Source organism: Jaculus jaculus, chromosome 21 (assembly GCF_020740685.1).
Source record: "Jaculus jaculus isolate mJacJac1 chromosome 21, mJacJac1.mat.Y.cur, whole genome shotgun sequence".
In the NCBI taxonomy this organism is placed as follows: Eukaryota; Metazoa; Chordata; class Mammalia; order Rodentia; family Dipodidae; genus Jaculus; species Jaculus jaculus.
Window position 1 is genome coordinate 4,173,615 of NC_059122.1, and position 22,587 is coordinate 4,196,201.

Below are 22,587 nucleotides of genomic sequence, written 5' to 3' on the forward strand. Positions count from 1 at the left end.
ACTTGTGCCCTCTGACCTAGACCTCAAGATCTTAACTTTCAAGCATCATGAGATGCCTTTTTTTCTTGGAGAAAATGAGGCAGGACAGATACCAGGAAGGGTTCTTGGAGACTAGAGCTCTGATAACCAGTTGCTTATGATGTATACAAGTGGAACCATATTCGAGCACTATGTACACTTTTACACACTGCTTTAAGCTACCGTAAAAAGAAAACATCAGGACTGGAGAGATGGCTTAGTGGTTAAAGCACTTGCCTGTGAGGCATAAGGATCCAGGTCCAATTCCCCAATACCCACTTAAAAGCAAGATGCACAAGGTGGTGCATGCACCCGGAGTTTGCAATGGCTGGAGGCCCTGAAGCACCCATTTTCTCTTTCTTTATCACTAACACAGAGGAGGGCTGAAGAGATGGCTCAGTGGTTAAAAGCACTTGCCTGCAAAGCCTGATAGTTGTGGCTCAGTCCCCGCCCCTACCCACGTAGAGCCCGATGCACAAAGTGACATATGCATTGGAGTTCATTTGCAGTGGCAAAGGCCCTGGTGGGCCCATTCTCATTCTCTCCTTACAAAAAACAACAACAACAACAAAAAAAAAAAACACAAAAAAACAGAAAACAGCTAGGTGTGGTGGTGCATACCTTTAATCCCAGCACTCAAGAGGCAGAGGTAGGAGGATTGCCATGAGTTCAAGGCCACCCTGAGAATCCATAGTGAATTCCAGGTCAACCTAGGCTAGAGTGAGACCCTACCTCGAAAAACCAAAAAAAAAAAAAAAAAAAAAAAAAAGCAGCTGTATATTCATGTATTAAGGACCCTGGTTCGAGGCTTGATTCCCCAGGACCCACGTTAGCCAGATGCACAAGGGGGTGCACACATTTGGAGTTCGTTTGCAGTGGCTGGAAGCCCTGGCACACCCATTCTCTCTCTATCTGCCTCCCTCCCTCTCTCTCTCTCTGTCACTCTCAAATAAATAAATAAAAATGAACAAAAAAAAATTAAAAAAAATATATTGTCCTGACAATATACTAAAAGGTATTCAATTTCCCCTCAAAATAATTTCCTAGGAAATAGAACCAGTCTAGATGTCTCTCAACAGATGGACAGTAAAGATGTGGTTATTTATACAACAGAATTCTATTCAGCGGTAAATAAAATGAAATTTGCTGGGAAATGGATGGAAAGGATTATACTAAGTGAGGTAACCCAGGCCCAGAAAGCCAAACGTTCACATGTTTTCTCATGCAGATCCTAGCTACAATTGTTTAGACTTGTGTGTGTAGCAGAAGCCAGTAAGCTTGAAATAGGCTATACAAGGAGGGAGGGAGAAGAAAGGACTTTAGGGAATGGCATACATGTAAGTAGAAAAAGAGATTAAAGGGAGAGGAATGGCCTAAGTGAGGCCATGGGAAAAGACTGAGGGAGAGAGGGGTAGGGCGCAGGGTTAATCAAAATTCAAGCAATTCTGCATAATACATAAGAAAGCCTCCTTCTTGGGATAACGGCACATCCAGAAGCCTTAGATTGCTACTAGAAAATTTTCAGTGCCAGGGATGGGATACCTCCCATTGAGTTGTTGGCCATGGAGATTCCTGCTGCCTCCAAAACATTACAAGCTATTGCAAAGGCCCTTGGTTTCCCACAAATAACTGATGGTAAGGGCCTACTGCTGAAGACTTCATATACACGGGCAGCAAGATCACTGAAAACTCAAGCTGTTGCTGAGCTGAAAACCTCCTCCCTGTAGACCGGCCAACTGAAAGCTAGAGAAAGCTGTAATGCATATGGGCGACAGAAGTCATCGGTGGTGAAAACAGTGGACACTGAAAGTCTCAAGTTTGGTCAGACAGGCCAAATGACCAAATGGGTGCAATAGTGGCATGTCTACTCTGGGGGAAACCAACTGCTCTCTAACTGGGCAGGAGGCCTGCTCTATGGGAGGGAACACATGCCTGGTCATGAAAACCTAATCAAAAGCCTATGGTGGAGAAGGTCCTGAGTCTTAGGGGAATAAAGCCTGCTCTTGTCTGGCTAAATGCATATATTACTCTCACCAAACTGCCCTGAAAGCACTACACTTAATGTTCCTATTCAAATATTAATGCTACTCTCACTTCTGGTTAGAGAAGCTCCTTTTCAGATGGCAGTGACCTTGGGATGACTCAGAAGGCACCATGTTGCTGAGAAGAAGTGACAGAGGAGTGCTCAGCACTAAACTATCTCTATCACACCCTACGAGGCTCAGGGTCCACTATAGAAACCTGGGCAGAAAGAATGTAAGAGCCAAAGGAAGGGTAGGACTCCTTACAATGCAACAGCAGACAGAAATTGGCCTTGATATCCATGACCTTGCAGTGCTTAGCACTACCTTCATAAAACTTTCATAAAAGGAGAAAAAGATGACATCAAATTAAAAAAGAGACTAATGGAGAGGGAGGGGATATGATGGAGAGTGGAGTTGTAAAGGGGGAGGTGGGGGAGGAGGGAAATATCATGGTTTATTTAGTCTGTACATATAGAAGTTGTCAATAAAAAAAAGTAAGAAGTGTGGGGGTGGGGAGAGAGGGAATTACCATGGGATATTTTTTTATAATCATGGAAAATGTTAATAAAAATTAAAAAAAAAAAATAAGGAATGCCGGGCATGGTGGCACACACCTTTAATCCCAGCACCTGGGAGGTAGAGGTAGGAGGATCACCGTGAGTTCGAGGCCACCCTGAAACTCCACAGTGAGTTCCAGGTCAGCCAGGGCTAGAGTGAGACCCTACCTTGAAAAATCAAAAAAAAAAACACACAAAAAGAATAAATAAGTAAAAGAAAATAAAACAATTTCCTAGTAGTGGCTAATAAAAACACAATGAATGTAATCAAGAAAAAAATAATCCCAGCACTCAGGAGGCACAGGTAGGAGGATCGCTGAGTTCAAGGCTATCCTGAGAGTACATAGTGAATTCTAGGTGAGCCTGGGCTAGAGTGAGACTCTGCCTCAAAAAAAGAAAAAAAAAATCTGAGTAGGAAGGTGGTCATGAGTTCGAGGCCAGTCTAGGCTATAAAGTGAGTGTGAGATCAGCCCGAGCAAGAAAAAAAATAAAACAAAAGACAAAACAACAGCAACAACAAAAATCCATTTCATTGATTCCTACCCTTCCCTGCCCAAGTCTAGCGTGGCTGTCACTGCCAGACAATGTCTGGACTCGCTTCCTCACGTCTGGGGCATCAGCAGAACACGTACCAGGCCTGCAAGACTCTGCGATGCTCAGGGCGCAGGCTCGGCCAAAGACCACGAGGTCCAGCAGGGAATTGGCTCCCAGTCGGTTGGCCCCGTGCACTGAGGCACAGGCGGCCTCCCCGCAGGCGTACAGGCCCGGCACAACCTGATCCTGGCCGTTCACGTGCTTCAGCACCTGCAGAAGATTCCACGCACACCCTCAGTGTCCCCCTGTGCGGGGGGGCGAGGGCGTGGCCGCCGTCCCAGGGGACACTGAGTCGGGCCTTCCCACGTGCCAGCCCGCCCTGCGCACTCGCTGGTAGAGGTTGCATGTTAGGATGCGAGCCTCACCCAGAGGTCCAAGGCTGACCTAAGTTATGTGGACATGAGGTCGAGGGGAGAGGAGCACGGAGGGATGTTTCGGACCCTGCTCTCACTGCTCATGGGTCAAGGCAGAGTGGGGAGTGGTCCAAGGCCCGGCCGTGGGCAGGAAACTAAAGGGACCGGGCGGTCCGCGAGCTCCTGAGAGCCGCACACCACCCAAGTCGCGCAGAGCAACGTCTGGCAAAGCTGCTGTAGGGATAACGTGAGACTGAAAGACAGCGTTGTGACTTCCGGGGACATCAAGTGGCTGCGAACCCTGGGAGGTAAATTCAGCCTCTCACTGTCCTGCAGGAGGAGCAGCTTGTGATTAATGCTAACTACCGAATACCACGGCACTGGGGGGGGGGGTCTCCCTCTCAGAGTAAGGGGGCTGTCGGGGGCTGGGTCAGCGGCGTCACCTGCCCCTTGTAGTTGGTGGGAATCCCGCCCATGTTGTAGTGCACCGTGGGAAGGACAGGGATGGGCTCCTTGGTGACGTCCACGCCGGCGAAGATCATGGCCGTCTCGGAGATGCCAGGCAGGCGCATGGCCAGCTGCTCGGGGGGCAGGTGGTGCAGCTGCAGGTAGACGTGATCTTTCTCCGGGCCGCAGCCTCTGCAAGTGGAGCATTGCAGCGTGAGGTGCCTGGGGCCAGGGAGGGCGGGCACGGGGCCTCTGGGGCCTCAGCATTCTGGGATCACTGAACAGTCACTTTCACATCAAATACTTGTTTGTTTTGCACACGGCCTGTGAGCACGCACGTGGAAGCCAGAGAACGTCAGTCAGGTACCCTTCTCTCCCTTAATTTATTTGAGAGACAGAGAGAGAGAGAGAGAGAGAGAGAGAGAGAGAGAGAGAATGGGCACGCCAGGGCCTGCAGCCACTACCAATGAACTCCAGACACACGCGCCATCTTGTACACCTGGCTTACGTGGGTCCTGGGGAATCAAACCTGGGTCCTTAGGCTTCACAGGCAAGTGCCTTTACCACCAAGCCATCTCTCCAGCCCTCAGGTGTCCTTTTACTGCTCATCCAAGTAGTAGTTCCTTGAGATTTGGGTCTCTCCACCCAAAACTGCTGTCAGTGAGGCTACAGAAGAGTATGCCTCTACCCAACCAACCTATGCTTTTTATTGTTTAGTTGTTGTTTTGTTTTGGTTTTTTTTTCCGAGGTAGGGTCTCACTCTAGCCCAGGCTGACCTGGAATTCACTACGTAATCTCAGGGTGGCCTCAAACTCACGGCGATCCTCCTACCTCTGCCTCGAGTGCTGGAATTAACATATGTTTTTTTAAACATCTTATTTTTATTTATTTATTAGAGAGCGAGAAGGGGGGAGGAACTTCAGATATATGCAACCACCATAGCATCTGGTTTACATAGGTCCTGGAGAACTGAACCTGGGTCCTTTGGCTTTTCAGGCAAGTTCCTTAACTAAGAAACGTCTCCAGCCCCCAGCCTATGTTTTTAAATTTTTATTATTTATTTGCAAGGGGGGAGGGAGAGAGAGAAAGAGAATGATAGACAACGTGTGCATCAGGGCTTCTCGGCACTGCAAACTCACTCCAGGTCCATGCATCATCTTTGTGCACTTGGCTCTAGGAGGGTACTGGGGAATCAAACGCGGGCCACCAGGTCTGGCAGGCATGCACCTTGAACTGCTGATCCGTATTTCCAGCCCCTCCCAGTCATGTTTTTATGTGGAAACCAAGGAACCGACTTTGGCACTATGTGGCCCAAGAGGCCTTCGCGGCTAAGCAGCAAATGCTCGTAACAGCTGAGCCGTCTGCCTGGCCCTCATCAAGCGCTTTTGAACCACCTATGGGATGCCAGGGAGAACGGTGCTAGAACCCAGACAACAACAGAAGCAAACATCCCTGCACGAGCTGAGCTGACACCCTGGTCTTGGGAACCACGACCTTATGTTTTCTTCGGTAAACGTGTTAGAAAGTCCCCCACGCTAAGGACTCGTAACCCATGTGACTCCTTAGGTATGTATGCACGTGTCTAGCCTGCATGGGTCTTGGCAGTAAGTTCACAGGAGCACGGAGGGATGTTTCGGACCCTGCTCTCACTGCTCATGGGTCAAGGCAGAGTGGGGAGTGGTCCAAGGCCCGGCCGTGGGCAGGAAACTACAGGGACCAGGCGGTCCATGAGCTCCTGAGAGCCGCACACCACCCAAGTCGCGCAGAGCAACATCTGGCAAAGCTGCTGTAGGGATAATGTGACACTGAAAGACAGCGTTGTGACTTCCGGGGACATCAAGTGGCTGCGAACCCTGGGAGGTAAATTCAGCCTCTCACTGTCCTGCTGGAGGAGCAGCTTGTGATTAATGCTAACTACCGAATACCACGGCACTGGGGGGGGGGGGGAGCCTGGCGCTGGGGGCATAATGCCAAAAGCCCTTTTAGTACAGAATGAGACAGCCCAACTCCAAAGGCTCACGTGCAAACTTCAGGGATAGCCTTCAGGCCCACACTACAGGTGACACACTAGCTCTTACACAGACACTGGTGTGGAAAAACAGTCTCAAAAAGTAGGTATTTAAGGGGGTCGGGCGTGGTGGCGCATGCCTGTAATCCCAGCACTCGGGAGGCAGAGGTAGGGGGAATGCTGAGAGTTCGAGGCCACCCTGAGACTAAACAGTGCATTCCAGGTAAGCCTGAGCTAGAAAGACCCTACCTCGGGGAAAAAAAAAAAAAAAAGAGTAGGTATTTAGGGAACTACTACAGTGTACAGTAGAAGATAACAGAGATCCTCCTCCTTGTGGGCAGGTGCAGGGGTGTCTGCACAAGAGAAGGGCTCTGGAACACAGAAGGCAGGCCAGCCCCGATGTCAAAATACAGATGTGGAGCCGGGCGTGGTGGCGTATGACTTTAGTCCTCAGCACTTGGGAGGCAGAGGTAGGAGGATCGCCCACCACAAGTTCTAGGCCACCTGAGATTACAGTGAGATCCTGCCTTGACAAACCAAAACAAACACACACAAACAAACAACCCACAAGAATTATCTGTGGCCAACAGCCACCGCAGAGCAAGGGAAGGGGAAGAGGACGTACGGGCCCCCGCCTGCGGGCATCCCACACCTGGGGGGGGGGGGCGTGAATCTCACAGACCTTCCTTCACGAATCTCCAGCGTCATGGACCGAGAGACAACATCTCTGGACGCCAGGTCCTTGGCGACAGGGGCGTATCTCTCCATGAAGCGCTCACCCTGGCTGTTGATGAGGATGCCGCCCTCTCCACGGCAGCCCTCCGTGATGAGACAGCCGGCTCCGTAGATGCCTGCAGAGACCCCAGACATTACAGGTCCATAAGGGAATGACCACTAGGAATCTATTTTAAGTGCCTAATTTTTTTTTTTTTTAAGACTGTTTTGGGGAAAGGAAACGGTACAAAAAGTACATTATACTCAAAGTAAGGAAGGTCAAGTAGGGGCTGGAGGAATGGTTCGGCGGTTAAAGGTGCTTGCTAAGCCTGACAGCACAATTCGGATTCCATACCCCAGTACCCTTATGTGGTAGTTTGAATAGATGCCCCAATATATTAGTTTTATTATATTAGTTTGTAGTTTGCATCTACAGCCACTTGGCTAGAGGTGGTATCAATGGGCGGATCTTAAGGTGTGGTGGTGGGTTTTAGATTTCAACCTAAAGACATGCAAAGTGTGCCTAGCTGGAATTCCTGAAGTGTGCTGTGCTGTGTGGCTTTTGGTTGGTGCTTCTGTCTCTCAGCTGGGGCCTGTGAAAGCACGCCAGCTTCTTCTGCCATTATGGAACTTTCCCTGGATCTGTAAACTTCAGTAAGTACCCCTGCCTCCCTCCATAACTGCGCCTGGTCTGCAAGTTCATCTCGGCTAACTGAAGCTGTCTGCTACAGCACACAAAGCCAGATGTACAATTGCACACGTGGGTGGAGTTCGTTTGCAGTGGCAGGAGGGCCTGGTGTGCCCATACACACTCTGTGTCTGTCTCTTTCTCTCTCTCTCTTTTTTAAAATTTTTATTTATTTGAGAGCGACAGAGAGAGAAAGAGGCAAATAGAGAGAAATAGAATAAGCATGCCAGGGCTTCCAGCCTCTGCAAAGGAACTCCAGACGCGTGCGCCCCCTTGTGCATCTGGCTAACGTGGGTCCTGGGGAATCGAGCCTCGAACCGGGGTCCTTAGGCTTCACAGGCAAGTGCTTAACTGCTAAGCCATCTCTCCAGCCCTCTGACTGTATCTTAAATAAACAAAATAAAATGGAAGAGTCAAGCAGCCGTAGGAGGTCAGGGTACACGGTAAACAGCGTTGATGAAGAGGACAGGTCCAGGAAGAACAGCTCACCTGTGACAATCTCTACCCTACCCTACCCTCTCATCAAGGCTCAAGGATGCTTAATTAACATGTATTATCTATCTATGTATCTATCTATCTATCTATGTATCTATCTATGTATCTATCTATCTATCTATTTTTTTCCCCACTTGTGTGCCTCATGCGTGCACATGGACAGGCCAGGGTGTCTTGCCACGGCAAATGAACACCAGATGCTCACAGCACTTTGGTGTCCAGCTTAGGTGAGTGGCTTCAGAAGTGGACCTGGGCCAGCAGGCTTTGTAAGCTAGCACCTTTAGCCACTGGGCCATCTTCCTAGCCCCCAATTTCATTTTTTTTTTTTTGAGGTCCATTTTTCCAACTTCATTTTTGAACATATTTTCAAAACTATTTTTCTGTCTTTATTTGAAGGAGCAAAAGAGAGAAAGAGACACACCATAGGTACCAGAGCCTCTTGCCACTGAATACAGACGCTGGGCACATGTGGCACTTTGTGCATCTGCTTTAAACGGATACTGGGGAACTGAACCAAGGCCAGCAGACTTTGCAAGCAAGTGCCTTTAACCACTGGACCATCTCCCCAGCCTTTCAAATTATTATTCTTTGTTTTATGAGAGAGAAAGAATTGAAGTGACCAGGCCTCAGCCACTGAAACTGCATTCCGGACACTTGCGCCACCTAGTGGGCATGGGTGACCTTGCGCTGGCCTCACCTTTGTGCATCTTACTTGTGACACCTTACTTCAAACAAAACAAAACAAAATCAAAACACGCCCTAGTAGTCCACCCAGGCCACAGCTAGCAAGCACACAGAGCCCTAATCCAAGGCTCAGTACATTCTGGGCTGTTATTACTCTATAACCCTTAACGTAATGAAAACCAAGTACTATCAAGTACTGAACTTTAACGAAAGAATGACATAAATAAAACCTGATTTGAAAGTTAAAAGGGTTACACACTTTAAAAAATAAGTACTTAAAGCCGGGCATGGTGGCACACACTTTTAATCCCAGCACTCAGGAGGCAGAGGTAGGAGGATCACAAGTTCGAGGCCACCCTGAGACTACATAGTGAATTCCAGTTCAGCCTGAGCTAGAGTGAGACCCTACCTTGAAAACAAAACCAAACCCAAAGAACAACAGCAACAAAAGTACTTAAGCCAGACATGCTGACATATACCTTTAATCCCAGCACTTGGGAGGCAGAGGTAGGAAGACTGCCTTGAGTTCAAGGCCACCCTAAGACTACAAGAGTGAATGCCAGGCCAGCCTGGGCTAGAGTGAGACCTTACCTTGAAAAACCACACACACACACACACACACACACACACACACACACAAAGTACTTAACTCTTGCATCTCACCTGCTGTTCATTTTTCACAGTTCTGTGACATTCTTTAGGTGGCTGATTTTTCATACATTATACATACATGTGAAATGGAGTGCTAAACATAGCACATGACAAGAATCTAAAGGCTTGGTGACACTGGACAAAGTAGTCATGAGCTGCACAGATGGCTTAGTGGATAAGGTGCTTGCTGGCAAAGCCAAAGGACCCAGGTTTGATTCCCTAGTACCCACATAAAGCCAAATGCACAAGGTGGCACATGCATGCGGAGTTCGTCTGCAGCAGCTGGAGGCCCTGGCGTGCCCATTCTCTCTCTCCCTCATATAAACAAATAAATAAAAGCCATTTGCACCCTTCCTCTTCCAAATCCTAATCTTAACATCACAACATGTATAGTTTAACTTTACACCCCTTTACTACAAGGACCTGAAACTCCTGAAGGCAGAGGTAGGAGGACTGCCGTGACTTTGAGGCCAGCCTGGAACTCAAGAGTGAGTTCCAGGCCAGCCTGGGCCAGGGTGAGACGCCACCTCGGAGAAGCATGTTAATACTTGGAATACTAAGTAAGAGCACCGAAGGGGCAACATGTGCTTGTAAGACGTGAGCGTCCGCATGTCGACAGGCAGCCCTGCCTTCCTACCTGTGGGATGGAACTGGACGAACTCTAAGTCCTGGCAAGGTAGGCCAGCCCTGGTAATCATGGCTGTGCCGTCTCCCGTGCTGGTGTGGGCAGATGTGCAGCTGAAATAGGTCCGCCCGTAGCCTCTGCAAACAAAGGAACACAGTGACTGATGATAGCCACCCACACCAAACCCTCTTTCTTTCTTTCTCAAACCTTCCTTTTTTCCTCTTTTAGTTTTTCGAGGTAGGGTCTCACTCTAGCCCAGACTGACCTGGAATTCACTATGGAGTCTCAGGGTGGGCTTGAACTCGTGGTGATCCTCCTACCTCTGCTTCCTGAGTGCTGGGATTAGAGATATGTGCCACCACGCCCAGCTCTAAGAATTTATTTGACAGAGAAAGAGGGAGGGAGGGAGGATAAGAGTGAGAATGTGTGTGCCAGGGCTTGTACCTATTGCAAATGAACTCCAGATGCATGCGCCACCTTGTGCATCTGAGTTACGTGGGCACTGGGGAATTGAACCTTAGTCCTTAAGCTTTGTAGGCAAGTACCCTAACTGCTAAGCCATTTCTGCAGCCCAAATAAGCAATTGCTAAATATTTATGGATTGTTCTGATTATTTCCTGCCATCCTAACAAGCTTTCCGGAGTTACGGTCAAAAACTTTTTGTTCTGACTAATGAATACTGGGAAATGATTTCTACAGTCAACCTATCTATCACCTCTAACAACTACCCTTTGTGACGTGAGCAGCTGAGAGCAATCTCTTGGCAACTTTTACTGCCATAGGCAGAAGCTGCCTCTCAGGTCTAAGAGCGTGCCCATCTCGTACTTCCATACTCTGGTTTCTCGTCTAGTCAAACAAATCTTTTTGCCTTTTACTAAAGATTTCCGTGGAGAGAGACATTAAAAAATGATAAAAAAAAAAAAAAAGTTGTGCTTCTCACTAGCATCTCCTTCCATTCTCTGTGAGCTTGACTGGTTTGGACTCCCCTTACGAGGTCACGCAGTAACCCGCTTCTCTGTGCCTGGCTGTTACATTTACGGCAACGTTCTCCAGGTAGGCCCGTGTCATAATCGATGAGGTTTCCTTCTTTCTTACAGTGCAGTAACATCCCAAGCGTTACACATTTCTTTTCTAACTTGTTTATGTGTGCGTGTGTGCGCCAAGGTCTCTTGCTGCTGGAAACAAATGTTTGCTGCCTGCCTTGCTATCATGTGGGTGCTGGGGAGCTGAATCCAGGTCAGCAGACTTTGCAAGCTAGTGCCTTCCACCACGGAGGCATCTACCCAGCCCTATACATTGTCTTTACTGTTACTATTTGAGAGAGAGAACGAACGGGCATGCCAGGGCCTCCAGCTGCTGTGAATGAACGCTACACGCATGTGCAACGTTGAATGCTTGCATCATTATGTGTCTGGCCACATGGGATCTGCAGATTCAAATGTAAGTTTTTAGGCCCTGCAGGCAGGCGCCTTAACCACTAAGCCGTCCTTCCAGCCCAGCCCCCTTTTTTTTGAGACACAGAGAAAGAGGCAGAGACGTAACATTTTCTTTACCTACCAGCAGACAAGCGGGTCATCCTTGTTCCTGTTTAAATATGAAATACGTCCTGCCCCCCAAAACAGGCTCATATGCTGGAAAGGCTCGATCCCTGGCTAACAGCATTTCTGGAGAGGTTGTGAAAACTTTAGGACATGAGGCCTAACTGCAGGAAGTAGTCATTGGGGTGTGTCCTTGTTTCTTTTTCACTGGCTTCTGTCTACCACGAGGCTGTTGGCTCTGGTACAATGCTCTGCCAAAGCACATGAGGCCAAGTGACTGTGACTGAGCCCTGTGAAACTGTAAGCTAATATAAGCATTTCCTCCCGAGAGCTGTATTCAGCCATGGTGACACACAGTCTGACTGACACAATTCTACATAGCGGCTACTGTAGGTAACAGAGCAGTGAACATGGACATGAAGACATCTCCATGGTGTGCGATCACCATGAGTTTGAGGCTACCCTGAGAATACAGAGTGAATTCAAGGTTAGCCTGGACTAGAGTGAGACCCTCCCTCAAAAACAATAACAAAAACAAACAAACAAAAAGGCCAGGTGTGGTGGCACATGCCTTTAATCCCAGCACTCAGGAGGCAGAGGTAGGAGGATCGCTGTGAGTTCGAGGCCACTCTGAGACTACAGAGTGAATTCCAGGTCAGCCTGGGCTAGAGTAAGACCCTACCTTGAAAAACCAAAAATAAATAAGTAAAAAAGAGATGAACTACAATAAAAAGCCGGCTCCTACCCGGTAGCAATAACAGTGTTCTTGGCTCGTATGCGGTGTATGGACCCGTCCTCTATGCACAGCGCGATGACGCCGCGGCACTCCCCGTTTTCCATCAGCAGATCCAGGGCGAAATACTCCACGAAATAGCTGGTGTCGTATCGCAGAGACTGTAAGAAAAAGACCCTCTCTTTCAAACTGCACTTAGGTAAGTCTACGCTTAAGAGTGTGAACCGTTAAACTACAGGAATGGTTTCTGAAAACTTGCCCAGTCCTGTTAACCAATGGATGAGGGAAGTCTGAGGAGAAACTGGGGTTTGAACTGGAGCTCCAGGCCACTCACATCAGTCCTCACGGGAGCAAAGGCACAAAGGTCATTATGGGAAAATGTCTCTTGACATTTTAGTGAATCCCACTGCCTCTGACTACAGAGTGACATATTATTTAATAACTACAAACAGGCAGTCTCTGTGGAAAGGGTGCCATTTGTACCAAAATAAATGCTGGCTAGCACAGGGAAAAAAAGTCACTCTAATGTTTAGCAGAATGTACACAATGCAGAAAAAAATGCACACATAGCTGGGCGTGGTAGTGCACGCCTTTCATCCCAGCACTCGGGAGGGAGAGGCAGGAGGATCGCTGTGAGTTTGAGGCCACCCTGAGAATACAGAGTGAATTCCGGGTCAGCCTGGGCTAGAGTGAGACCCTACCGCAAAAAACAGAAACACAAACAAAACAAAAATGACAATGCAGAGAGGACACAGCAGGCTGGGGGGTTGTTCACACTCTGGTAACGCCTCTTACTGGAGTTGGTGCCACTGCTTAGGAGGCATTCCGGGCTCTCTGATGGCCAGGCGTGGCGATGCGCGCACGTCAGAGTTTTGCCCTAGTAAGACCCGTGAATCACAGGGTTATGACCTGTAACAGCTGCTTGCTGTATGCGGCCATTTCTTTAATCAAAACCAAATATAATATTATATAATATATATATGTAATACTCAGTTCCATGTGTAGGGCCTTACGGGCTGGCAGACTAACCCACTTCCACAGGACCCCCGCCCCAGGGTCAGCGCGGGACAGTGCCACCTGGGCCGGACCTGGCGGCACTCATGGTGAATGCTGAGGAGCCTGGGCAAGATCCTGAGACAACTACGGGACAGGAAGACACTGTCACACTGCTTGTGTACTCCAGAGACAACTACGGGACAGGCAGACACTGTCACGTCGTTGGTACACTCAATCACAGGGCAGCCATGGTGTTCTGATACCTGAATGCACACCAACCGCTCGTCCCCATGTTCGGGGAAACAACAGAGCTTAGAATACAGGCTCTCGCCACACCAAAGTGGACCCTAAACACCCACTGACTGCTGCCCCTCAAGCCTTCACCTGGCTTACACGAGAAGCATTAAATCAACCAACTCTGGGGTGCTGAGGGAGCCTTAAAATATTTGCTCTGTTCTTGGCACGTGACGGGCCGTAGGTCACGCTGGGAGGCGGTGATTACCAACCCAACTTCCCAGCATGGACGCGAGACATAAGCTTGTCCACGCTGCTCAGGACGTTATATTCACAATCCGTGCCCATGTCCTACAGTTACTAGCTACTGTCTTGCGTTTAAGCGGGCCAGGGGCTGAGTCCCTGTCCGCTCACTGTCCGTGGGTCCTAGCTCCTGCGTCCAGGGCAGCCTCACCCGTCCATACAGGGTGTGCAAGAGCGAGTGGCCCGTTCGATCAGCCACACAGCAGCACCGGTGGGCCTGGCCGCCTTTCCCGAACTTCAGGCTCTGTCCACCAAATGCACGCTGATAAATCTTCCCATCTTCTGTTCTGCTAAATGGCATGCCGTAATTTTCTAGCTGTGGGAAACAAAGCAAGGGGGGATAAAAAACTATTCTTAACGGAGGCCACAGCATCATGGCTAATCTGCACAAACTTCTAACACAAATCCACACCCTCATAATAGCATATTCCGTACAAAGCTGCTGACAATTTATTCCTTTGTTAAATGGCCTAAGTTGTTACAGAAGATGTCACTCATCAACTCAGCTCATGGTGAGAAATGGAGCTCCAGGACTCACGCACGCGGACCCCCGGCCCCTCTTCTCTTGGTCCAGGGCCCTGTCGCATCAGAAGCAGGTCACGTGCACAAGGACCCCTGCGCTCCCCGCCTACCTCGACCACAGATGCAGGCGCTTGCTCTGTCATGTAATGGATGGCATCCTGGTCCCCCAGCCAGTCGGAGCCCTTCACGGTGTCGTAGAAATGCCACCTCCAGTTGTCCTCTTCCATGTTCCCCAGAGCAGCATTGATGCCTCCCTGGAAACACCACGCACTGCTTACACGCTTTAAATGGGAGCCCCAGCTGCCTGTGCGTCTCACCTCCTGCCTGGGACCTGACCTGGAGAAAGCCAGTTCCTTGTGCGGTGACTCTTCGTGAGGTAAGAGGGGTAGTAAGGCAGGACACACTACCTGGGTGACCGAATTCTTCTCTATGTGGGGACACTGCTGAGGTCCGGGCCCATCAGGGGGAGCTGGGAGAGGACAAACCCACTGCTTACCTAACTGGCACGTACCAAGACTCAACAAACCCATCTGGAAATTTTGTGACCAAATACTCCCAATGACACTGGTGGGCATAATTTAAAGAAGACCTTCCTGCCATGTAACAAATCCCACATTCAGTCATACACCCCCCAAAACTCTGGTTTCTTCAGTGTTTAATCCCAGTACTCGGGAGGCAGAGGTAGGAGCATAGTCATGAGTTCAAGGGCACCCTAAGAATGCATAGTGAATTCCAGGTCAGCCTGGGCTAGAGTGAGACCCTACCTCGAAAAACTAAAGAGTTCAAGGTCATCCCCAGGAGCCTGGTATGGTGGCTTCACACCTGTAATTTAGCTCATAAAAGCTGGGTCCAGGAGGGTCATGAAGGGTCTGAGGCCAGCATGGGCTTTAATCCCAGAAATTGGGAGACAGAGGAAGGTGGACTGCTGTGAGTTCGAGGCCACCCTGAGACTACATAGTACATTCTGGGTCAGCCTGGGCTAGAGTGAGACCCTACCTCAAAAAAACAAATAATAACGATAATAAAGCCCAAAGGGGGTAAAAAAAAAGCATCCTTGGCTACATATCAAGACAATGGCCAACCTAGGCCACATAAGACCCTTTCTCGGAAATACAAAGCACGCAGCCTGGCATGGTGGTGAATGTCTTTAACCCCAGCACTAGGGAGGCAGGCGGGAGTCTGTGGACAGCCTGGGACAACAGACTGATTTCCAGATGGGCCTCGGCTCAAGTCTATTTTTTTCCATGTTTCTATGGAAATCAGGGCCACGGGTAAATCTCCTGAGAGCTCTCAGTTCTCTCCAGCATCTCCAGGCTAACCACTCAGCCTTACTCTGCCCGCCAGCAGAATCTTCTTAAGGATCAACACCCAGGGCTGGGGAAATGGCTCAGAGAGTAAAGGCTCATGCTTGCAAAGCCTGACCACCTCGGTTCAATTCCCCAGTACCTACGTAAAGCCGGAAGCACGCGTCTGAAGATCGCCTGCCGTGGCAGGATGCCCCTGGGGTGCCCATGCTGGATCTCTCTGCTGTGGCCGGGGAAAGTTAACAAAAGAACTGGGCCCAGAGGATCCTCTAGAACAGTCTGTATTGTAAAGCTTTACCAGGGAGACAGCACGACCAAGTCTCCCCCGTCTCTGTGCGGCTGTGCCCCACTTGCATGCTGCCTGGTCGGGGCGGCTATGGACACAAACACCCTGAACAGACAGCTTTCTGTTCGGCGTTTGTACTTTCTCATCCCGGATTCACTGGTATTTGCTGCCTGTGCCCCCAATTCACGTAACCTTAGAAACTTGTGAGGCACCGATAGCGTAACACAGTCACGATGACGTCAGCCAGCCTGCCACACTGTCTGTAAAACCCCAAGCTATCAGAGCTCGGCGCTCAGGCTTTGCATGTCTTCCCGAGTCCATGGCGATGTGAGTAAATCGGATTCTCCACTCTATCTCTGGTGCCAGTTCTGTGAGCCTCAGTTTCTCTTATATTGCTCTGTCAAAGAAGTTTGGTTTTGTTTTTTTTTTTTCCCAAGAACCGGCACTGAAACTACCCCTTCTCATATGCTGCGTTTTTCTACCTCACTGCCTTAAACGCACTAATCTACAAATGCAGTGCCCGCTTTTCCTTTTAGTATTATTTATTTATTTATCTGACAGAGAAAGAGGGAGAGAGAGAATGGGCGTGCCAGGGCCTCCAGCCGCTGCAAACGAACTGTAGACGCGTGCGCCCGCCCCCGTGCATCTGGCTAATGTGGGTCCTGGGGAGTCGATCCTGGGTCCTTTGGCTTTGCAGGCAAGGGCCTTAACAAACAGCTATAAATCAAGCCACCTGAGTAGCTTAGCGCCAGATGCGTAACGCCAGAGGCTACTTCAGCCAAAGCGGGGATTAGAGCGGCTCTTCCTGGCTCTTGGGAGCCGTCTCTCTCCTGTTGGCTGAGGAAAAGCACTCCAGATACTTGCAAAGACAGTCAAACATGACTGCTACTGTAGAAGAACAGCAATTTTTTCCAAAACTGAAATATTTCCTGGTGGAGGAGAACTGATACTTAAAAAGTCACAAGATGTTGTTTAGTAATAGTAGTAATGAAATAAAACCCAAAGGGAAAAAAGGCATCCTTGGCTACATATCAAGCCAATGGCCAACCTAGGCTGCATAGACCTTTTCTCAGAAATACCAAACATGCAGCTATGCGTGGTGGCGCACACCTTTAATCCCAGCACTCGGGAGGCAGGAGTAGGAGGATCACCGAGAGTTCGAGGCCACCCTGAGACTACATAGTGAGTTCCAGGTCAGCCTGAGCCAGAGTGAGACCCTACCTCGAAAAACCAAAATAAATAAACAAATAAAATAAAATAAAATAAAACAAACAAATAAATAAATGCATCAGTTCACCAACACTGGTTTTGGTGCAACCGTGTTCTGGTTTGCTGTCTGTGGTCTTCCTGGGGTGAATGAATATACTGACTGCCTTCTCAGGGAAAGCTTCATGTGACAGCGAGTTACATAAAGCTTAGCATTACCTAGAACAAAATCACAAGATCCCCAAATCAGCCAGGCTTGGTGGTACACACCTTTAATCCCAGCACTTGGGAGGCAATCACTGCCTGACACTACATTGTGAATTCCAGGTTACTTGCCTGTGAAACCTAAGGACTCCAGTTTGACTCTCCAGGTGGCAAATAAGCGCAGAAATACAAAACACGCAGCCTGGCATGGTGGGCTAGTGCGAGACCCTACCTCAAAACACCAGAATAAAATACAGTCACTGGTTTGTTCTCAAGGGCATTGTCTCTCTACCCCGCACACCCACATTATCGCAGTCATTGTCACTCACGCTTAGCAAGGGGCTACACTGGGGACCTTGAATGTTTCCAAGGCGAGGATGTTACGAGCTCGGCCTGCAGCTACGGGGCAGTTAGGTCACTGGGGGCATGCCCTTGAAGACACAGCCCCAGCCTCGCCTCTTTCACTTCCTGCCTGCCAACAGGTGAGTGGGTGCCCAGTGCCACATGCTCCTGGCACACGGCACTGCTGCCATAACGGCCAGGTGGCAGTGGGCTGAGATTCCCGGAACACAGGGCGAGAATCAACCTGGTCTCCGTTCACGTTCTTTGCTTGGGTGTTTGTCTCAGCGACGGAAAGCTGGCCAAACACGAGTCCTGGGCCGTGCAGACACATTTCCAACCAGAGCAGCGCTGTGGGGGAAACTGAACCGTGACCGACAGACGGAAATGGGACCGGACGGGCTGGAGAGACGGCTTAGCGGTTAAGCGCTTGCCTGGGAAGCCTAAGGACCCCGGTTCGAGGCTCGGTTCCCCAGGTCCCACGTTAGCCAGATGCACAAGGGGGCGCACGCGTCTGGAGTTCGTTTGCAGAGGCTGGAGGCCCTGGCGCGCCCATTCTCTCTCTCTCTCCCTCTATCTGTCTTCCTCTCTGTGTCTGTCGCTCTCAAATAAATAAAAAAAATAAATTAAAAAAAAAAAGAAACGGGACCGGACACTTGGAGAAGACCCACGGTGTGAGACACGTGATGAGGTGCCAGCCTCACTCACAAAGCTCTCCCGGAAGAGACTCCAGGCAGTGACCCCCTAAAGGGAGAGTGCCGACGAGCCTGGCTGTGGCTGGGATGGAAGGCAGGATCCTGTCTCGGAGGAGGAGCTGTGCTGTGCTGTGCTGCGCAGGATCTGCAGACAGCAGAGGGAAGACAACGGGCCTCTCTTACCTGTGCTGCAACAGTGTGGGACCGGGTGGGGAAGAGCTTCGTGAGGCACGCGGTGTTAAACCCGGCTTCAGAAAGGCCAAACGCGGCTCGCAAGCCGGCCCCGCCAGCGCCGACCACCAGTGCGTCAAATTCATGATCCACTACTGGGTACTGAGTAGAGATCTGGAAAAACAAATATTCAGCTTGTCATTACACATTCAGTTCTTTTTTTTCTTTTCTTTTTTTTTTTTTTGAGGTAGGGTCTCTCTAACCCAGGGTGATGTGGAATTCACAATGTAGTCTCAGGGTGGCCTTGAACTTATGGCGATCCTCCTATCTCTGCCTCCTGAATGCACAACTGTCCTTACACATTCAATTTTGTGAAATATTAAGGACTGCTGTTGGGTGTGGTGGCGCACACCTTTAATCCCAGCACTCGGGAGGCAGAGGTAGGAGGAGCGCCATGAGTTCAAGGCCATCCTGAGACTACAGAGTGAATTCCAGGTCAGTGGGGGCTACAGCAAGACTCTAACTCAAAAACAAAACAAAACAAAAAGACCCTAGGGGTGTAAAATCTGCTGCTGTCTGACTAAATGTATATACTATGCTCATCAAAGTGCCCAGTAAGCATTTCTCTTGACGTTCATACCCATATATTAATGCTACCCTTACTTGTGGTAGAGAACCTTCTCTTTTCAGATGGCAGTGACCTTGGTGATGATTCAGGAGGCATCATGGTGCTCAGAAGAAGTGACAAAGGAGTGCTCAGCACTGCAGTATCTCTATCACACCTCCCAAGGCTCAGGGTCCATTGCAGAAAAGGTGGTGGAAAGAAAGTAAGAGCCAAAGGAAGGGTAGGGTCCCTTGCAACGTGCTCCCTCAGACACAAAATGGCCTGGATATCCATGACCTCACAGTGCCTGACACTCCCTACACAAGACCCTCATAAGAGGAGGAAAAGATCATGACATCAAAATAAAAGAGACTGATTGAGAGGGGGAGGGGATAAGACGGAGAGTGGGGTTTCAAAGGCGAAGGTGAGGGGAGAGAGGGCATTACTATGGGGTATTATTTACAATCATGGAAGTTGTTAATAAAAAATAAATTAATAAAAAAAATCTCTTTCACAAAGAGAGAGAGGGAGAAAACAGGGCTCAGTGGTTAAGGCTCTTGCTGTAAAGCCTAAGGATGCATGTTCGATTCCCCAGTACCCACATAAATCAGACACACAAGGTGGTGCCGTGTGTCTGGGGTTCCTAGAGTTCCAAGGTGGTGGCTAAAGGCTGTGATGCACCCATTATCCATTCTTTCTCTATCTGCCTCTTTTTCTCTCATCATCTCTTTTTTTGTGAGGCAAGCCCAACACACTGGCTTTTTTTTTCAATGTGTGTGAGAGAATTAGCGTGCCAGGACCTCCAGCCACTGCAATCAAAGTCCAGATGCACGTGAGCCTCCTTATGCGCTTGTGTCACTGTGCGTATGGCTTATCTGCCACCTGGAGAGTCAAACTGGAGTCCTTAGGTTTCACAGGCGAGTACCTTAACCACTAAGTCATTTCTCCAGCCCTCTCACTTTTTCTTAAATAAATAAAATAATTACCAAAAAAAAAAAAAAAAAAAAAAGAGGACCCGGGCATGATGGTGCACGCCTTTAATGCCAGCACTTGGGAGGTGGAGAGGATCCTTGTGAGTTTGAGTCCACCTTGAGAATACATAGTGAATTTCAGGTCAGCCTGAGCTACAGCGAGACGTGACCTCAAAAGAGAGAGTGAGTTGGAGAAATGGCTTAGCGATTAAGGCGCTTGTTGGTAAAGCCAAAGGACCCTGGTTTGATTCCTCAGTACCCATATAAAGCCACATGCAAAAGTGGTACACATGTCTGAAGTTCATTGGTGGCTAGAGGCCCTGGAGTGCCCATTCTTTCCCTCTCTTTGTACCTCTCTCTCAAATAAATTAAATATGGCCGGACATGATGGGCCACGCTTTTGATCTCAGCACCTGGGAGGCAGAGGTAGGAGAATCATCATGAGTTCAAGATCATCCTGAGACTACATAGTAAATTCCAGGTCAGCCTGAGCTTGAGTGAGACCCTAGCTCAGAAAAACAAAAACAAAGCAAAAAAAAAATAGTCAATATGCTTAATAGCTAATATTATCATTAATAGTTAAGAATAGTTAAAATTGTCTGTCTTCTTTTGAGGTAGGGTCTCACTCTAGCCCAGGCTGACCTGGAATTCACTATGTAGTCTCACTCAGGGTGGCCTTGAACTCAGGGCGATCCTTCTACCTCTGCCTCCTGGGTGCCCCTGGGATTAAAGGTGTGCACCACCACACCCGGCCAAAATTGTCTGTTTTGAGTCACAGTCTTGCTATGTTGCCTAGGCTGGCCCTGAACTCTCCATCCTCTTGCCTGTGCCTCCAAAAGTGACAGTGCTTAAAACTATTAGGATCCCAACCTGTCTATTCTACTGCAAATGCAGAGAAACTTAGAAGCACAGGAAAGCCATGATTATCATCAATGCCTGTTCAAAATATGCTTCTTCCCAAGTGCTAAAAATATGTGAATGAATACACAATGGATCCGGAAGATAACCTTTCCTTTAAATATATGCAGTACTCATATATTCATTGACTACAGCAGGCTATCCTTTTAAGTCAAAACACAATGGCGCAGCATAAATGACGAACTCACCGCATCTGACACTTTGGCAGATGCCTTCTTGCTGCCGCTGACAGTGAATTGGAAGCCACGGGCCGGGGTCTGGAATCCTGCGGGCCACTGCTACGACAGAAATTATGTTAGTGTCTTCAAGAACCAGAAGTGGGGAGAATGATGCAAAATTTTATTTCTAAGCCGGGCGTGGTGGTGCAGGCCTTTAATCCTAGCACACGGGAGGCAGAGGTAGGGGGATCGCTGTTGAGTTCGAGGCCATCCTGGGACTTGAATTCCAGGTCAGCCTGAGCTAGAGTGAAACCCTACCTCAGGGAAAAGAATATTTATCTGGGAGAGAAAATAAATGGATAGATGAAGAAATGGATCAATATGAAATGAGGTGAACCAGGGCAATCAAACCCCAGATATATGTAACACTTTGTTCATCTGGCTTTACATGGGTACTGAGAAATCGAACCTGGGTCATCACGCTTTGAAAACAAGTGCCTTGTACCACCGAGCCAGCTCTCCAGCCCTAAGAATTTTAATATAAATGTTCTTATTTCTCCTAAGATGTGCATATGGAACACACAAAGCTAGCTTAAACAGTGGTTGCTATTATGGTGTCCTCATTCAAGGTTTTTAAAAATATATTTTATTTATTTATTTATTTGAGAGAGAGAGAAAGAAGTAGAGAGTGAGCAAGAGAGAATGGGCGCGCCAGGGCCTCCAGCCACTGCGAACAAACTCCAGACACATGCGCTACCTTGTGCATCTGGCTTGCGTGGGTCCTGGGGAATCGAACCTGGGTCCTTTGGCTTTGCAAGAAAATGCCTTAACTGCTAAGCCATCTTCTCCAGCCCCCTCATTCAAGGTTTTGTTTCCCTTCCCCAACGTAGTCTCCTTTTGGTTAAAAGTGGCTGCTATTACAAGATAATAAAATCTCTTACAAGGGGATAAAGAGATGGCCTAGTGCTTAAGGCTGTGAGGCCTAAGAACCACAGTTCAATTCCCCAGGACCCACCTAAGCCAGATGCACAGGGTGGCATGTGCATCTGGAGTTTGCTTGCAGTGGCTGGAGGCTCTGGTGCACCCTTTCTTTCTCTCTCAAAATAGGAAATTTTTCAAAATTCTCACTAGCCGGGTGTGGTGGCGCATGCCTTTAATCCCAGAACTCAGGAGGCAGAGGTAGGAGGATCACCGTGAGTTCTAGACCAGCCTGAGGCTACATAGTGAATTCTAGGTCAGCCTGGGCTGGAGTGATATTCTACCTCAAAAAAACAAAACAACACAAAACTAAACTAAACAAACGAAGGAAAGACAGACTAAACTGGGCATAGTGGCACATGCCTTTAATCCCAGCACTTGGGAGGCAGAGGTGAGAGGTAGGACTGCCATGAGTTCAAGGCCACCCTGAGACTACACACTGAATTTCTGGTCAGCCTGGGCCTGAACAAAACCCTACTTCGAAAAACCAAAAAATATGCCCAAAGAAATGATTACTATTTAGAGTTTAATATGCAGGGGTGGCTATCCAGGAATGCTTCTGACATTTA

At 48.8% G+C, this 22,587-nt stretch overlaps 1 protein-coding gene and 1 non-coding gene across 3 annotated transcripts in view; one reads left to right on the forward strand and one right to left on the reverse strand.

The window, feature by feature from the left end:
• Nucleotides 1-22,587, reverse strand: part of Sdha (succinate dehydrogenase complex flavoprotein subunit A) — a 32,961-nt gene that overhangs the window by 7,173 nt on the left and 3,201 nt on the right. The window contains exons 2-10 of one of the 2 annotated variants that reach the window (XM_045139267.1): nucleotides 21,071-21,160; nucleotides 18,402-18,563; nucleotides 14,295-14,438; nucleotides 13,814-13,978; nucleotides 12,142-12,290; nucleotides 9,871-9,995; nucleotides 6,684-6,852; nucleotides 3,990-4,185; nucleotides 3,232-3,403 (exon numbers count right to left, since the gene is read on the reverse strand). In XM_045139267.1, coding sequence (XP_044995202.1) covers nucleotides 3,232-3,403; nucleotides 3,990-4,185; nucleotides 6,684-6,852; nucleotides 9,871-9,995; nucleotides 12,142-12,290; nucleotides 13,814-13,978; nucleotides 14,295-14,438; nucleotides 18,402-18,563; nucleotides 21,071-21,160 — 1,372 coding nt within the window. The remainder of the gene's footprint in view (nucleotides 1-3,231; nucleotides 3,404-3,989; nucleotides 4,186-6,683; nucleotides 6,853-9,870; nucleotides 9,996-12,141; nucleotides 12,291-13,813; nucleotides 13,979-14,294; nucleotides 14,439-18,401; nucleotides 18,564-21,070; nucleotides 21,161-22,587) is intronic. The other variant, XM_045139268.1, reaches the window with a different exon arrangement.
• On the forward strand, nucleotides 10,688-10,806 carry LOC123456411. Its single transcript, XR_006634512.1, has one exon. It is a non-coding gene; the product is annotated as a U5 spliceosomal RNA (small nuclear RNA).